We start from the raw sequence: 18,411 nt of genomic DNA, 5'->3' as shown, positions 1-18,411 counted from the left end.
AGAAAGATTGAGTTCAGGTTAGATATTGTGGTGCTTGAGCAATGGAACCCCATTTCATTTTTAAAAAATGTGATAGGAAATATAATTGTCCTGCTTGAGTAATAGAATTCCATTTTATTAAAAGAATGTGATAGGAAATATCTATAGTTGTGCTACTTCAGCAATGAACCCCCATTTTATTAAAAGAATGTGATAAGAAATGTGGTTGTGCTGCTTGAGTAATGGAACTTCATTTTATGATAAAAATGTGAAAGGTAATATAATATTGTTCTGCTTGAGTAATGGAATCTCATTTTTTTTATTATTATTATAAGAATGTAATAGTAAATATAACAATGCTTCTTGAGTAATAGAACTCATAAAATTTCCTTTGTAAGAATTTTTTTCAAGATTCGTAAAATTCATTTTGAGTAAGCAACGAACATTTAACAAGACTTAAAGAAGAAATCACTAAAGTCGCGTCATTAAAAAAAAAAAAAAAAGCAGGTATTTTTGAAGGAAACATAAAATTCCTGTATAAATTAATGGGCTGAAAAGAAAGATGGGACATGTATGTAACACCGTTAATTCTGCAATATGTAAACAACAATAATAACGTTAATTTTCATTCACCTCGTTTAGATATTTTTTTTCAAGACACCAACTTAACTTTGTAAGCAGAATGTGCAATAAGAAAGGGAAATGCACAAAATAACAAGAGAAAAAGAAGGGAAGGGAAGAAACAAAGTATTCTCATTTACAACATATTTCCGATACTTTGACTTTCTCTCTCTTTCTCATTCTCCAGAATATTTGTGATGGTGTGTAGTTGAGCAGTTTACACAAGTTGGGGGTTGAATACAAAACTCTGTGTGGTGTTGTGTTAAAATTAAAATTTTATTATAAGGCATGAGAAACCAGGAACTTTGTTGTGAGATTTTTCACGTATAAAGTTTTTGACATGGGTTCGTTAGTTGAATGAACAGCTATTTTAAGTTGATTCATGTCTACTTTAATAAAGGAATTTGAAATGCGAACAAAATGAACGAGTTATGAAGGCTTTGCCTCCTTTGCAAACGAAAACAAAAGAAAAATGAACATTCGTCTTCGTTTAAAACAAAATAGGAAGTTTTATACATTTTCCTCTATATAAAATCGTTATTATCGAATAGTGTGTTTCAAATCTTGCTAAATTGATAACATAATTAAAGTATTCTGCTTTTCTGTATAACATTCCACTATTGTGATTTAGCAATGTGACAGCAAAACTTTTAAAAGAAAGATTCCAAGCCATTCTCTTTACCTTTTCTAAAAGGTAACTGTTCAGTTGTCAACAAGATAGTACACGTACAGTATATAATGGAGATAGTCTATGTTGACAATTTTAGAGTTAACGTTCTTTTGTAGCACCAAGGCTGTATGAGGAGTGATCTACATTATAATGTAAAAATCCAATCCGAATCGTCACGAAAATCAAATCTTAGTGTCTGTACAAAAATGCAAGAACGCTTCTTACTCATTTCGGTGAGAAGAACCTGTTCTGAAAACTGGCCAGCTTACAAAATTGAATTAGTAGTGTTCTTATTTCTAATTATCTTATTGAAAATTATATGTAGTTTTATAAAGAATGAATAATAATGGACTTATACACTGTAAAAAAATAAGTGTGTAACGTTCATCCCAAAAAAATGAATGCACATGAGCTACAAAACGTGAATGAACGTAAGTGGATTCTTTCTTCTACTTCTTTTTTTTTTTTTAAAGATTAATCATTTAGCTTTTCTGCAGGGTTGGTTGAACGTTTACCTCTAAAGCAGAATGAAGCTTTATCTAACTCGTTGAGCGTTTAATTCTTCTTCGTCTAATTAGTTGAACGTTTAACTCTCCTGTAGTATAAAAGTTCGTCTGATTAGTTGAACGTTTAACTCTCCTGTAGGATAAAGGTTCATCTGATTAGTTGAACATTTAACTCTCCTGTAGGATGAAAGTTAGTGTGATTAATTGAACGCTTAACTTTCCTGTAGGATAAAGGTTCGTCTGATTAGTTGAACGTTTAACTCTCCTGTAGGATAAAGGTTCGTCTGATTAGTTGAACGTTTAACTCTCCTGTAAGATAAAGGTTCGTCTGATTAGTTGAACGTTTAACTCTCCTGTAGGATAAAGGTTCGTGTGATTAGTTGAACGTTTAACTCTCCTGTAAGATAAAGGTTCGTCTGATTAGTTGAACGTTTAACTCTCCTGTAGGATAAAGGTTCGTGTGATTAATTGAACGCTTAACTCTCCTGTAGGATAAAGGTTCGTCTGATTAGTTGAACGTTTAACTCTCCTGTAGGATAAAGGTTCGTGCGATTAATTGAACGCTTAACTCTCCTGCGTACAATAAAGGCTCATCTGATTGATTGAACGTTTCACTCGTCAGCAGGTTGAAAGGTCGTCTGATAGGTTGAACATTATCCTCGTGAAATTTTCAGAAATCGGTTGAACGTTCTGCACTGATACTAAAACCACACAGGAACGATGAAGGTTCATCTCACTTATAGCCAGTTGGAGGCACGGTGGTAGAGCGCTTACCTCTGGTGTATGGGGTCCCTGGTTCGATCCTTTGTCAAGTAGTTTGTTGCGGACAATATCGTGACCGTGGGTCTTCTCTGGATACTACCGTTTCCTCCCACTTTCTCATTCCGCCAATTCTTCCATCATCATTCGCTTGCTTTAATCATCGTTTCCCTTAGCCTAAAGGACATAATCGTAGGACGTTAAACTGAAATATTTCATTTCATTTCATTCACTTATAGCCAGTTGCAGCAAGCGTACCTTGATTACTGAATCAATATCTATCCAGCGGTCTGATCCCACTGACAAAAAATAAATTAGAATATAATCTTTATAATGGTGAAAGGAAGAATATTATTATGACCAACTGCACAATATTAACTTCTTCAAATAGTTCACGTTATTCCCCTCTGCCTTACTTATTGTTGTCCAGTTGAAATAAGAGCATTAAATCTTATTTGGGTGAAAATTACAGTATAATTGTTTCTTTCTCTGGCAACATACTATTCTACTTTCGTACAGGCAAAGAACTATCCTCATAAACTCGTTGCTAATTTGAATTCACATGGATGTAAAAGTAAAGAAGGGCAAATACGCACGTAAGCAGGATTAAAGGAATGGGAAAAAATGTTGCTTTGTTAATCCTCTTAGGTGGCATGACCGCTTTTTTTTTTTTTTTTTATTATTAAACCCTTTATGAATTACCTCTTTCTCACATTTTCTCGTTTTCTCCTATCTCTTTACGGTGTATGTATGTTCATTCAGTTGAAGCCGCTCCAAAGAGATTATCCTTTTTTTTTTATTATTGGCAAGATTGAAAAGGCGCACAAGAGTAAAAAAAGCTTGACTCCTTTTATTTCAATCTATTAGCTCTTATTAGGCCATACACGAACAGAGATGTGTAGCTTACCAATTTATTTAAAATGTTAACTTGTGCTTAGGGTTGAACACGAACTGTTAAAAGTCAGTAGCTAAAAATGTTTTGTCTTATTCCAATAAAATAACAAGGAGGAAAAATTGTTATTGATTCTTTAATGGTTTCTAAAATACAGTTGTTCCTCCGGTTTCACGGAATCTCCATTTAACGAATATTGAAAGAAATGGAGAAAATGTGGCGCAGCCGATTCGGTTTGGAATCACTGATTAGAATGTTGAATTCATTGTATTATAGTATATATATATTTAATTACAGTGTATTAGGCATTTTACATTATCAAATTGGATAACGTATACTATAATACTTCTTTTCCTTTCGTAATGTAATTGTGAATATTATCTACTGCACAGGGGCGTAAATAAGGGCCCCGCAGACCCCGCATTGCGGGAAGCCCAAGCCATCAGGGGGCCCGCAAATCGTAATGTGAGACGTAGAGAAGGGGCCCCACTCCACACTGTCTGCGGCGGGGCCCCCAAGACTTTAGTTACGCCACTGCTACTGCAGACTTAGTGTCGGAAATTACGGATAATATGCAATATGGGAGTGCTGTTGCCTCCTATTGGTCTGTTAAGGGGTTCAAACTGGTTGCTCAGCGTTGCCGTGTTTCGAAGAACAGGAAAATAACCCAATGCGTGTGCTCCTGTTTCACAGAATGAGATATTTTTATTTTTCACATAGATATGTGAAAAATCTGTACAGCATCAGAAGTACGTCAATATTTGTGTTACGTATTGAGGAATTGATTCCATCGTAATATGATAATCACATATAGAAATTGTAAGTAACAAACAAATTATTATTTTATTAATTATTGAGAAAGTCAAGACGCTGGTATATCAGCACACCGTAAAGTGAAAGGCAATTTTTGTAAAGTGAAAGAAAAAAATATAGTGATGGATGAAACCTTTAAAATTTGTCCACGTCTATTTTTCATAATTATATACATGGCACGCACGGGAAGTACAGGGTAATTCTTTTAAAACTCACGAATTTCATTTGGGTCCAGAATTTCTAACTGAACTCCGATTTTCATGCAGTTTGTGGCAAATCATCAAGGAAGGATGGAAGATTTATGGGACTATGTTTACTTGTTTAAATTCATCCGGGATAATATCGATCACAGCAAAAAAAAAAAAAAAAGCAAATTTTCGCCAGTGTACCTTACAATTAGAATGAGGTTTTTGGATTTTTTGAATCGAGATTGCAGAAAAGAATTAAGTGTTTGTTAAAATACAAATTAAGTGTTAATGCTAACACCCATAAATCACATGTTGAATAGCTATAGCCGGTTTCTTACCACTAACGACGGAGAGATTTCTTGGGTGACTTAAGTGGCATCTTTCACAACACCCGCCTGGGTGGGTCGATGCTTCCCTGACTCAGTCAGAAGCGATCCTGTTTCTTCCAATTTATTCACTAGCGACCTTGATTCCTTGATCCTTCCTTGACATTATGTTCCTGCCTGTGAGGCAAATTTGTTTCTGAATGCCCTTTGCATACTCGTAGCAACAACAGATTCCATTCTCCAAAGTTTAAACGATAAACTCATGTTGTTCCAAAGAGTACACTATTCTCATTGTACGCTGATCATACTCACACAGTAGCACAGGACTGTACAGCACAATTTCCAATACAGCCGGCCCAGTTTCCTGTTTCTTATTAACCTTGGCGAGGTTGCCATCTAACGAAGAAAACTCAAATCTCTACACCGCACTGCACGTCATTCCAATTGTAAGGTACATGGCCAAAATTTGTTGTTTTTCTTGAGGCGTAATCGATATTACCCCGGATGAATTTAAACCAATAAACATAGTCCCATCCTTCGTTGATCATTTGCCACATACCGCATGAAAATCGGATTTCAGTTAGAAATTCTAGACCCAAATGAAATCCGTGAGTTAAAAAAAAAATCACTCTTAATGTCGAGTTCCACTTTTTTCTCCTTTTTGCAAAACATCTCTCTGGATTTATGTTGGTGTTTTTTTTCCTTTCGCCAAATATTTTTAATATTGAGGAGCTACCAAAATAATTCATGCGATTCTGCGAAACAGGAGGTAATGGAGGTGTAATTTAGCCACTAGAACACTTCTGCAGAACAGGAATAGGTAAACTTGACAACGTTGTACACTGATAAGGCATTCTGCGAAACAGGAAATAACCATCATTATACTTCACGAACGATAGTGAAGGCTCAGTGATTAGTAATGCGTTTCTTGCGGCCAAAGAAAATTGCTCTTCAATTATTTTTGCAAATCTTCATTATAATTAGACATACACATTGCTTTTACACACATGTACTTCACATTTAACCTCAAATTATGTTTCGACATTTTCTTTAACACTTAAAGCGCCAAATGCATATATACTTGGTCTATTACTGGGGGCCATGTGCACGTATGTGATGTACTATTCAGTAGGTTAGTGAATGTTGCTGGCCCCAGAGTAAAACCATTTGATATTAGAACTTGACGCTTACATTGTTAAAATGTATTTTCTCTATTTTATCCTAATTTTTTTTCGAAAATATGACTAAGTCAAAAATTCAATCTAGGCCCCAGGCCCTTTCCACTCCTGTCCTTGTCATTGAAGGGACTGAGTTCATCTCCCTTCTCTTCGTCTCAGTATCGTTTTCGTGTTCTTAGAGTACTATCCATGAAATATTGGAGGTATTCATATTTGGAGAAAATAGCGGAAATTGTTACGCGATACAAATATCCTGTAACAGAGTCTCCTCTCTGACACACACAGACCAATGCGTATGATCCCAATTGTGATGGCCTATAATTCGCAAATCAAATATCTTATATAGTTACTAAATAAGTAATACTACGTAATAATAAATTGATTTTTTAAAAACACACACACACACACACACTTCAAAAATATAAAAACAAAGAAAGTTTGGCAGAATATACATTTTCTAGTTGACAACTCTGAGAACTGCAAGAGCACAGTATTACGTAGGTTGCCAAATGCTGTTGTTCACAGATGAAACATGTCCACATCCACAGTCAGAATGATAAACATCACAAAATGTTAGTTAAATCGTGTAAAACGTAGTTGTTGTTCATGTTCATTGCATGTTTATAAATCCCTCTGAAAATTTATGGAGTGAAATGTGTTCAAGTGTTGTTGGCACGAAAACAGTTTCGAATTCTTTCCTTTTAGTATACAACACACATATATATACACACACATGTTAAAACAATTTACACAGGTAACAACAAACATGCATTGTGTCAAAGATGTAAAGATTCTTTATATTGTTAATGGCTCATTTAAGCTGTCAGTTTGATGAAAAATATTGCTGTTATGTTCAGTGGCACACCCATGAGGACTAATGGATTGAAGCTCCCTAAAAGATAAACATAAATAACAATACTATGAAATTCTCCCCGATGGCTAATATCCAACCCTTTGGTTCACATGGTCCTTGGTTTCATTCCTGGTGAAAGTGCCCTAAAATTAAAGGCATTGCGGTGGATCAGATTCACTTTAAACAATCTATGTCTTATAGAAGTGAAAAGGAACATTATAGATTATCATTGCCTTCGAAGTACTGTAATTCCCTTATGCATCCATATACTAGTTTAAACGGTATGTTTGTTTGTTTCCTGTTCAACTTTACCGTCACTTTTCAGCACTCAGACTATATGAGACGTTGACATATAGTTTAAGCTTTGAATTTGAACACCAACGAGTTCAGTTCTCTCCAACTGGAAATCGAACCCGTGCTCCAAAAGGCCTACGCGCTATAGCCACTAAATCAGCGCTGAGGGAACTAGTTTAGATAATGTTCTGTATCCGAAAAAAGAATTTTTCTGAAACAATTCTAAGTGTCCTGTAAAGTATATATTATTATTTACTATCAACGATCTTAGAGAAAAATATTCATTTTTGTTGCAATATTTAATTTTGGGGACAACTAAAAATCTCAAGGAACTAAATTGGGTGAATAAGCAGAATCGTTTATATAGATAGATAGATAGATAGATAGATAGATAGATAGATAGATAGATAGATAGATAGATAGATAGATAGATAGATAGATAGATAGATAGATAGATAGATAGATAGATAGATAGATAGATAGATAGATAGATAGATAGATAGATAGATAGATAGATATATATATTCATTTGTTTCAAAGCTCTGTGATGATGATTAGACTGTGGCCTCCATCACTTGTTTTTACTGCAAAGTTTACACACCCAGATCTGTTCTCAATAGAAATTAACATATACGTATGCTGGCTTACGGTTAAGTTGTGCATTAGTCAAAATATTTTAAAACACGACCATTGGAGATAAACCCGGCTCTTGCTCACGTATCAGCACGGGAATCCGGGCTCAGTCGCCGGTGGGATCTTATATGGTTTGAATTCCAGAATAAGTTTCATATAGCTTCGGTGCCGAAAGGATCGTTAAACATCGAATTTACTAAGTAACGGCAATTCCCGATTTCCACTAGAGCTCCCTCGTGGCTAGGTGGTTAACATACGCGCCTTTGGTATGGGAGATCCGTGTTCGATTCCTGGCGGAGGTCATGTTGGTCGGATCCCATGTTAAGCTGTAGATCCACGTCACATATAGTCTCACTGCTGAAAGGAACGGTAAACTCCAACTTACATCACATCCGATTTGCACTATATCACTGCATAAACGAGTTGAACAGCCGTTCAGCATATTAAATGTTCAGGCGTCGTATATTTTCGAAATTAACCGTCACAAAATGTACCACATTGCTTTTTTTTTTTTTTTTTTTTTTTTGTAAAATGAAAACAGTGTAATAACGCCATAGTGCTGGGAAGGCTAAAGGAGACGGATAACAAATGAAGTGAATGTAAGACCGAAGAGAGTGTGAGAAAGCAGAAAAAAAACTCTTGAGAAAAGCCTCGAACATAGTTAGTGCCCACACAAATTTTCATATCTTGAGATCGAACCATGGACTTATCGCACCAAAAGTGAGATATATATACAATTGAACCACAGTACTCTCCACATGTTGCTGTCTTGTGTCCAATAACGTATATCTAGAAGTTCTAAAACAATTTTGTTTATTAATTACATTCGTGGTATGATAATTTCTCGTTTTCTAACTCATTGAACCTTATTTGTTTCATGAACGAAAATGAATAATTATAGCTCTTAGAACTTCGGAAAATAACGAGAAATCTAAACTTCTAGTGGGTATAATAAAACCATGAGTGCACAAGAAAGTGTTTAGCGCTTGAAGATAACAAAACGAAAAACGCATTAGAAGAGAAAGGTCAAAGTTCACTGCAAATTACTTTCTCTGTCTTCTTATGAAATATTCAAGACTGTAATCGTTGTGGTCAAGTTTGTCATTTTGCCCCAAACCACAGGATTTGATACAAAACACCTTTTTGGTTGATGTAGCAACATTTTCTGAGTTTGTAAGTTACGATCTCTATTATTACTTTTATCGTGCCCTAAATCTTGTCTATTATTTCGAACGAAAAATGTATCTAGATAAATGTCGATGTTACGTGAACTTGTGGTTATAAGTTTTTCTTTCTTTCTTTCTTTCCAGCCTTTAGACCGTGACCAACCTAATGGTCGACCTCAATGGAGATTCACTGTATTTGCTCAAGATGAAGGTGGAGAAGGTCTAGTGGGTTACGCAGACGTACAAGTCAATTTGAAAGATATTAACGATAATGCCCCGCTCTTCCCTCAAGGAGTTTATTTCGGAAATGTTACTGAAAACGGAACAGCTGGTAAGTACGATTCGTATCCCCGTAATGATATCAGGGATTGCTCGGGGAAAATTTCGCCCGGAATATATATCCGATAGTGCTCGAGGAGAGTTATCAGTATATTAGCAGAAATACTTTCACCCTGTGTGTATTGAAAGTTCCCTTCCCGGGGGGGGGGGGGGTGGAATCTTCTGAAATCACCCACTGCAGATTTTTATTGATAAAAAAATGAACCAATATTGGCACACGGTTTGCTAATACAAGGGGATGGCACTCCGAAAAGTGTTGTCCCAACTATGAAGTTTGAATAATTTGCCAACAATATGTGCAAAACCCTTACGGTGCGCCAATGAGCAATTCCCCAGCATTATTCCTGTCAAACACGGGTACTTTGTTGGAATATGAATATACAATTTCGTAACCAGGCATGGTTTTAATTTTTACGGATGTGACTACCTTAAGAGCCGCCACTGGCTGTTATTATACCAATGGCCATCAACAAAGAGAAAGATAGATTAATACATATAACATAAGATAACTATTAAGCAAATAGCCTATTTCCCTGTGAAATTGGCTTAACCTTTAAGAGGCACAGTCTAGCGTTCGATCACTGTTCAAAATTTTTCAGTAAGTAACCAGACAAATGTATTTCCATAACGTAAAATAATGTGTAAAGACATGGTAAATGGACATAAAGTATAAGCTGACAGCTGAAAATTCCAAGCAGAAAATACGAATATGTTGAAATTTTTACAATAAGAATGACAGTTTGCGAATGATGATGGTATTCCAACACATGGAAGAAACAAAAGTCAAAATATACCAAAATTGACGCTGGTTTTACTCGTGAAATGGTAATATTTGAAGTATTTCACATATAAACAAGTAATAGTATCTGATTTAGACTACCTTTTCTTATAGTAAATAAAAGAAAATATACTTTTCAACAGAAAGAATTATTTCTGTCGTTGATAAAGTTACTTCCTTTTAGATCTTCTAAAAGTACGGTGCTCCATATGTTAACGTAATATAAAAATCGTAAAAACCTTGCCAAATGTAAAAATCGAGGATAGAATTGTAGAGTGCCGTATGATGTATATTATATTACTGTTCAACTGATGGAAATACACGAATAATACTTTGTTATTATTATTTACTTTCTGAAAAATAACTACAAATATCTCTTCTACTTTGGTATAATGAACCTCGAGAACTTCCATGCAGTAATAGTATAATCACTCCGATGTAAGATAGTTGATATATTAGAGAAAGAAAACTACTTTTTTGTTATATGAACTTTCGGTCGCTGTTGTTAATGGGGATATTTTTATTTACACTAAGTATTTTGTAAAGAGTATTATTGAAAAATGAATTTGGATTATATACGTAGATACCTAGAAATGATATTGATTCAGTTGTCAACCGTTGTTTTTTAAAATATATTTATTTCTCTCTGTGATACGCACATACACATATAAGCATACATACATATTCACAATCTCTTTTTTTTTTTTTTTTTCATTAGATCGAACGACTGTAGTGAATTTAATTTCAGATGAATCAGTGAGTTTAGTTCATCTGACTACCTACAAAGGGAATCGCTCATTAGAGCCTATTTTTTGCTCCTTTGCGCTCCAAATATTTGCAGATGAAAAGGTGATAATTACCTTTCCTGTTAGGTGTAAACCTTCAATTTGTGAGTCATACATGCATTCTTTTAATTTTTAAAAAATCTTTATTATTTAAAAAACATATATTGAACAGCGCAATATACATTTTCCACTTATTTCATTTATATTAAAGTTTGTTTTTAATTTGTAGATAGTGTGTGCTAATGGAAGTCATTTTTCATCGGAAAACACATCACAGTAAATTAGAGAGTGAAATTTTACTTAAGGCAATATTCATTTGTCACAATGGATTTATTTTTAATAATTAATATTCGTGTTACATGAGATAAATAAATAATTAGTGATTAAAGGCAGATTAGGTTAGGTTTAGTTAAGTTGTAATAATGAAATTGCCATTGAACGGAATCCTATTATTATTATTATTATTATTATTATTATTATTATTATTATTATTATTATTATTATTATTATTATTATTATTATTATTATTATTATTGAATTTCAGTTGTCATAGGTTTCAGATAACTACACCTCCTCTTGAGACAAATCGGTTACACAGTTCACAAGTTCTTGGCCATTTATAGTGTTTTTAACAGACTTATGGAGGCTTCTGTAAAACTATCTTCTATTTTATTCAATCTATGTTTTTATTAAGCACTGTTGTGCAACATGAAATGAACTTGAGAACATTTTTCGATCATAGTTGATAGTTGTCAAACGAGATAACAAAAAAGGGAGTAAATGTGTCATAGTTAGTGGAATATCGTCATATTGTCTCACACTGTATATATATATTTCTCTTTAGGAATGGTGGTAATGACGATGACAGCTGTTGATTACGATGATCCAAACGAAGGAACCAATGCCAAATTAACATACTCGATCGAAAAGAACGTCATTGAGGAAGAGACTGGTTCGCCAATCTTCGAAATTGAGTCCGAAACCGGTGTTATCAAAACTGCAGTCTGTTGCCTGGATCGGGAAAAGACACCAGATTACTCGATTCAAGTAGTCGCGGTGGATGGAGGAGGGTTAAAAGGTGAGTTAGACTTTTATTTATTCATTTATTTAAAAACTTAGCATAATAATTTGAAATATTCTTATATATAATTTTGTTATTGTACTCCCAATCATTATTATTAATTGCATATCTTGTAAATATATGTTGTTAAATAACCATTTGTATGTTTAACTTCAAAATTATGAGAATCACGACTACATGCAAACTACATATCGTAACTTATTTCGTCTACAGTAGCCTCACTCCAAACGTTTCCACTTTTTTTCATAGCAGCCTTGCTTCAAACGTGTCCTCTTTCTTTCATAGTAATCTCGCTCGAAACAGTCCCATCTTTCTTTTCATAGTAGCCTCTCTTCAACATTTCCAGTTTATTTTATTTATTTATTTATTTATTTATTTATTTTTGTGCCCTCTTTAAACTGGATTCTTTGAAGTTCTATCCGCGCTATTGTTTCTCACTTCCCAGAATTGAGAAGTCGGTTTTTTCGTGATTAATCAAGTTATAAATTAAACCTTACTAGTAAGCCTCTATTTCTTTATCAACTAATAACAAAGCTCGCTAATTGGCAACATTACGAACATGGCTATACTAATATAATCCCGCGGATGGACCAAAAAGTTCCATTGTCACATTGTATCGAAAATGATATATGATTACATTAACAACCGCTTTCTTGTGCAATAATTGATGACTAAGTAAACTTAATTAGAGTTATAGGAATCAATTCATGTTGGAATAGTACTTGGAGTTCACATAGCTGCATAAAATAACATTTTAAAAATGACATCGCTTGAGTTCTTTATATATTTTACTGCTTAAATCTTTACACTGTGTATAATCAGGCTCAAAGGTGGATTTCAGTGATTTCTTTTTTCTCCTACGACTTGCAATTTCAGTACAACTTCTTGTAATTTACAGAGAATATTCATAATTTAAAACTGGAAACACTGGGAACACGTTGGGTAATTAATTAATTAGAAGGCTATTGAGATAATGTTTTATATATCAGAAGATTTATTTTATTCCCGACTGTATACTACAGAGATCTTTCAAATGCAAAAACAAATTTAAAATGGAAGAAAAAATTATTGTAAAAATTTTGAACAATAGCACAACGTAGATGTTTATTACCATCCTTCACGCGTTATGTTAACCTTTTGTTTCGTTGTGTGTGTTCCAGGAACGGGTACAGCGTCAATACGAGTGAAAGATATAAATGACATGCCGCCACATTTCACCAAAGATGAATGGTTCACAGAGGTTGACGAAACGGACGGAACGAACCTTCCCGAAACGCCAATCCTTACCGTCACTGTTCACGACGAAGATGAAACAAATAAATTCCAATATAAGGTAAGAAGATTATGTTTGAAAGCTCGTTAATCAAAAGATATACCTTCTTTCTCTTTTCTTCGAAGCTAAATGTTAGTAACCTTTTGTATATTTAAGATGTATCTAGTCATGTAAAGATTTCGCTATTTGATAGGTACAAACTTGATAACAAGGAAGTGATAAACACTTTTAGCTAAACCTATCTCGTTTCTAGCTTCCGTCATATACTTACATTCAAATATATTCTTTTACGTATGACAAAACTCTACTTACGTTGAAAAAATTCTTAATCATATAAGTAATAGTATTATTCTTCTATAAATGTATACAAAAGTTTAACCTAAATAAACATTTACAATAGTTTTTTTTTTCTTTCTTATGCAATATTATCGCTATTTATTTTCCATCCAAAGATATTTCAATTTCTTTATTTGTTTGTTAAAGTTTCAGGTATGACGGTTTGAGGTCATTTTCCATTTGATTGTTTGATAGGAGTCCAACATACTTTTTTTGTTCCAAGTCTAAATAGAACCCGAACACTATTCAGTTTTAAAAAAAATTAAAAAAGCTTTGTGTTCTCACCAGATACAATGGAAATATTAATAATAATTAGAACAACTTCGGAAGAATGTTAACCAAGACCAATGTGTTCCAAGGCATTTGAAGAGCTCCTTTGTGGCTATGCGGTTAGCGCACGCACCTTTGGCGTAGGAGACGCGGGTTCGATTCCCGGCGAGAGCTCATGTGGTTCGGATTCTACGTTAATCAGTACGTTCACGTCTCATATAGCCTCGGTGCTGAACGGGACATTAAACTCAAAATCAACTCAACTTGGCATTTGTAAATCCCTGTCAAGACGGCAGGCTGCATAAAAAATTGGCTCGTCCCAAGTACAAAATGGGAACTTTCACCTAGACCTGTATAGTATCAATTTTAAAATCAATAAATGTAACTTAACTACTAAGTAACAAACTTTTATAGTTTTATTGTGGAGATATTATTTTTACATGTCTATTGTATATACACAAGTATATAACTTGTGTATTAACATTATTATACTTATAAAATAAGTATTCCTTTTCGTCTACGTAATACATTCTATCTTTAGAACTTCATTTTCCGAACTTTGTGGTCCCGCGTAGCGTAGTCGCTCACTCTCTCGCCTTCGATGTGAGCAGTCCCGGGTTCGATTCCCGGTGGGGTCACTCAGTCGAAAAAGTGTAAAAAGCTTTTTCAGGCCAGTCATCCTGAATAAGGTTTTCCTGGATTTTCCTCATCCACATCAGGCAAATGCCGGGATGGTACCTAACTTATAGGTCCGAGGCCGTTTCCTCCTTCCCTTTCCCCAGATAGTGTGCTCGCCAAGGGACATCATCCCTCAAAACGTGACGGGCTAACATGGTCATAGATGCCGAAAGCCGAGAAATCTAAATCCTAAATTTTCCGAACCTTATTCCATACTTTATATTGATGTTACGCAGAACTCTATCGTTTATATCTGGCTAACCAACATTAAAAAATTTCACCTAATTAATAAAAACATATTATTCTTCTTTTCAGGTTATTGAAAGCAGTGGTTATGGTGCTGACAAATTTACAATGGTGAGAAATAATGACGGGACAGGCTCTTTGAAAATTGTTCAGCCATTGGACTATGAAGATCAATTACAAAGCAATGGTTTTCGGTTTAGAATCCAAGTGAATGATAAGGTAATAATAAATTATCTTAAATTATTATATCAGTTGCTTTGTATTTATTTCCTGAACTGTTCTAGATTCTTTTAGTTATAAAGACATTAATTCCACATAGTAAAATATCGCAATTGGAAGCATGCTTGTAGTATAATGAGCGCTAATTGATAACCTAGTACATTTTAATAATTCAGGAAAATTGGTAAAACGAGTATGACGAACAGAATTTCGAAAGTTAATTTTAAACTTCAGACATAATTTTACCATTGCCCTTTCTAAATAAAGTAGATCAAGCGTTTTAGCATCATGCTTCTGGGAGTTTGAATATTCATCGCCAAGGATCAAGCAACTGTTTTGATAGTGAACGTAGAAAAATATAAATTTTAAATCGGGGGTTATTGCAAGAAAGATAATTAAGGTTATATTTCGATTGCATATGTTGTTGTTTTTTTTTTCTCTCTTTTAAAATTTAATTGAAATTTTCTTCAATTCGAGAAAGTCTTTGATCTATTATTTATGACATATGATTGTGATTATACTTTCTATGTAATTTCAAGTAAATTACACATTCCAGTCCATTCTTAGCCGGAAAAAAAAAACATTAGTGGTCATCCTTTTCATCCTCGTACAGAATTTATGCGTAATTTCAGGTAATGTTTAGTGACGTCGGTAGAAACAAAAACAATTTAGAATATTTGCAAGAAAGCAGTTTGTTAATTTGACTCCATTACTTTTCTTTGTCGATACATCTTTTGTTATATGTACGTAATGAGTTGACTTAACAGAGATAAGTATCTACCTTCTCAAATATACACCGTGTACAAGCAATAATCAGAAGTCAACATGTAAAAAAATCATAGTATTGTATTACTTGTTCGTGCTTTTACTAAATATCACCAACTTTTCAAACCTTATTTTCAATGTTCATTCAAATGAATTTTGGACTGTGGCTCATGTAACAAACTTGAAATTCTACAGGATAGTTTTTTTTTTTTTTCTATTTTGTGTCATGTTTGTTTGTTTATGGTTGCCACATACAATTACATTATAATCTATAGAACACAACACGAAAACTAATAAGAGAAAAAGAATCTCTGCTGCAAAATTTCAAGTGTTATGTGATAAACCCTTATCCAGATTAACCTTTCATATCTAAAACACACATATAGTCAAAATTGTTTTATTCTGACTAATTTGTATCAAACATATGCAGATGATAATTATTTATGTACCACAAAGCATAATCATTTTTCTATGAATAATAAATCTTTATTAAATTATATATACTATTTATTTCACACACAAATATACATACAAATTTATAATATATGATTTCTTGAAGAAAACGGTGAAAATATTTAGCTAAGGTGTTCTATATACATGTGTCTCAATTTCTGAATTTTCCACTAACTTTATACTTGTATGTTGTGGCAATAAGTCATGTTGAAGTGTTGTTTATGTACAGAAAATGTATTCATTTACGTTAAAAAATATAACATGTTTATTATGTTTATGTATAGAAAAAATTTAACAAAAAATATTGTGGCAGAACTTCGGTCTCTGCTGAATGTATTAATATTTTCTGTTATTTTTTCATATATAAATATGTTTTCTTTTCTCTAGGGAGAAGATAACGATAACGACAAGTACCATGTTGCCTATTCATGGGTCGTTGTAAAATTGCGAGACATAAACGATAACAAACCACAGTTCGAAAGGCCTAATATTGAAGTGTCCGTCTACGAAAATGCAGAAGTTGGCAAACGACTGGAAACGTTCAAAGCTACAGACCCAGACCAAGGAGGAAAGAGTCGAGTCTCTTATGCTATTGATAGATCGTCTGACAGAAAACGTCAATTCTCTATCAACCAAGAAGGGACAGTTGCCATTCAAAGAAGTTTGGATCGAGAAGAAACACCTAGACATCAAGTGAGTGTATAACTGCATCGATTTCCTTCTTCATATCACTTTTCCTTGTTCATACATGCTAGTAAAAATTTGTCCTCACTGTAGTAAAAAAAAAAAAAAAAAAAAAAAAATCCACTGAACTTGGTTAGTTTAATCGAATCACATTATCCTAAACATACTGTAACTAGATTATTTTACACTGGAAAGTCGAAACATTAAAAATAGGAAAAACGATATTTTTAAATGAGAAAGAATGGGACCTTATATTAAGGTATCATTCAGGCATTCTTCTGATAGAAACTAAAGAAAACCTCGGATTGATTAATCCTGGAGTTTAACGACCCTTTTCATCATTGATACTATATGGAAACGAAACTACTGTTTAAAGTGGAATTTGAATTTCTACCTGGGTTTGTTTGTTTGTTTGTTTGTTTAATATTTCTTTTCAGAGAGAGAATGGGACATGGGCCTTCAGTTTAAGGTGGAATCCGAACAGCTGTAATGCGTTCAAATTTTGTAGTGCTCTGCCACCGGGAATCGAATTCAGGACACTAGAGAAACGGAAAGGCACATCTGAGTTCGTCTCCGAGACAAACATCCCATCAGGACTCGAACTCGAGACTATGTACACTGAAAGCAGGCGCTTTGCTTATATAGACACAAACGGGTACATAAGGAAAATCTTAAAAAATAACTCAGTCAAAATGCTCCTGTACGAAATTCTAAGCTGAAATCTTCCGATTCGTGTAGTTCAAGTAGGTGAAATAAATACAAAATCCAGATATAGAAAAAAATAATAAAATAAGTAAATATTAACATGACGATTTTATGTATTTATTTATTTATTTATTAAATCCAATATTTAACATGAAAATATAGTGTGAAAAGGATGATGAAAATAAAGTTTAGATGTCTAGAACGGAAAGAAAAATTACAATGTGACACTATTTTATTCAACTGACAGGTGTCTGTTTCTGTACCCAAATGAAATGAAATCGCTTTACTCGTATGAAATGTACCATCATTCCACAATTTTCACACATGTAATCTCGCTGTACTCGTATCTTTCAATAATTTTCACACATATTACGATGAATATTATCTGTCCCAATTTTAATAAGGCTTTCATTTTTCTTAAATGGAGAGTGCACTCGAAATCGACCCCAATGTAGTTCGATTTCCATATTTATCTATAAAACCACGTCTCATATAGCCTTGGTGCTTTACTTGGGTAAATCATCCATCGTCATCTTATTCTACAGCTTCCATGTCTTTATATTAACAATTACAACGGAAAGAATTCTGTAGAGGAGTATTAAATAATATAGAATTCAAAAATGTCTAGTCTAACGTAGATGAAACTATATTATTATCTAGAATATATTACGAGCTCAAATATAGTGCAATATATAAGTTTTTGAGATAATTTTAATTGGAAAATAAAAATATCCTAAAATATAAAATATTTACGAATTTCAAAGTCCTTTTAAGAATTAAATTACAGTCTCTGTTGCACCTTCCGCTTCTGATGGTTACGATTCCCTATCATCATCTCCTTTTCCTACCATCTCATCTTCTTCTTAAGTAGAACTGGAGTCTTCTTCAGATTGATTATCATACTATAAAATGTCATCGTCA

At 33.7% G+C, this 18,411-nt stretch overlaps 1 protein-coding gene across 5 annotated transcripts in view; it reads left to right on the top strand.

Moving 5' to 3' along the window:
* The window catches only part of LOC145686523 (neural-cadherin-like), a 698,042-nt gene that overhangs the window by 640,626 nt on the left and 39,005 nt on the right, over positions 1 to 18,411 (top strand). For all 5 annotated transcript variants that reach the window (XM_081759947.1, XM_081759925.1, XM_081759936.1 and 2 more), the window contains exons 6-10: positions 9,023 to 9,209; positions 11,625 to 11,858; positions 13,022 to 13,194; positions 14,734 to 14,883; positions 16,489 to 16,794. In XM_081759947.1, the coding sequence (XP_081616073.1) occupies positions 9,023 to 9,209; positions 11,625 to 11,858; positions 13,022 to 13,194; positions 14,734 to 14,883; positions 16,489 to 16,794 (1,050 nt within the window). The remainder of the gene's footprint in view (positions 1 to 9,022; positions 9,210 to 11,624; positions 11,859 to 13,021; positions 13,195 to 14,733; positions 14,884 to 16,488; positions 16,795 to 18,411) is intronic.

Source organism: Thermobia domestica, chromosome 1, assembly GCF_964235325.1.
Source record: "Thermobia domestica chromosome 1, izTheDome1.hap1.1, whole genome shotgun sequence".
Taxonomy (NCBI): domain Eukaryota; kingdom Metazoa; phylum Arthropoda; class Insecta; order Zygentoma; family Lepismatidae; genus Thermobia; species Thermobia domestica.
The sequence above is the reverse complement of the archived record's forward strand: the minus strand, read 5'-3'. Positions and strand labels throughout refer to the sequence as shown.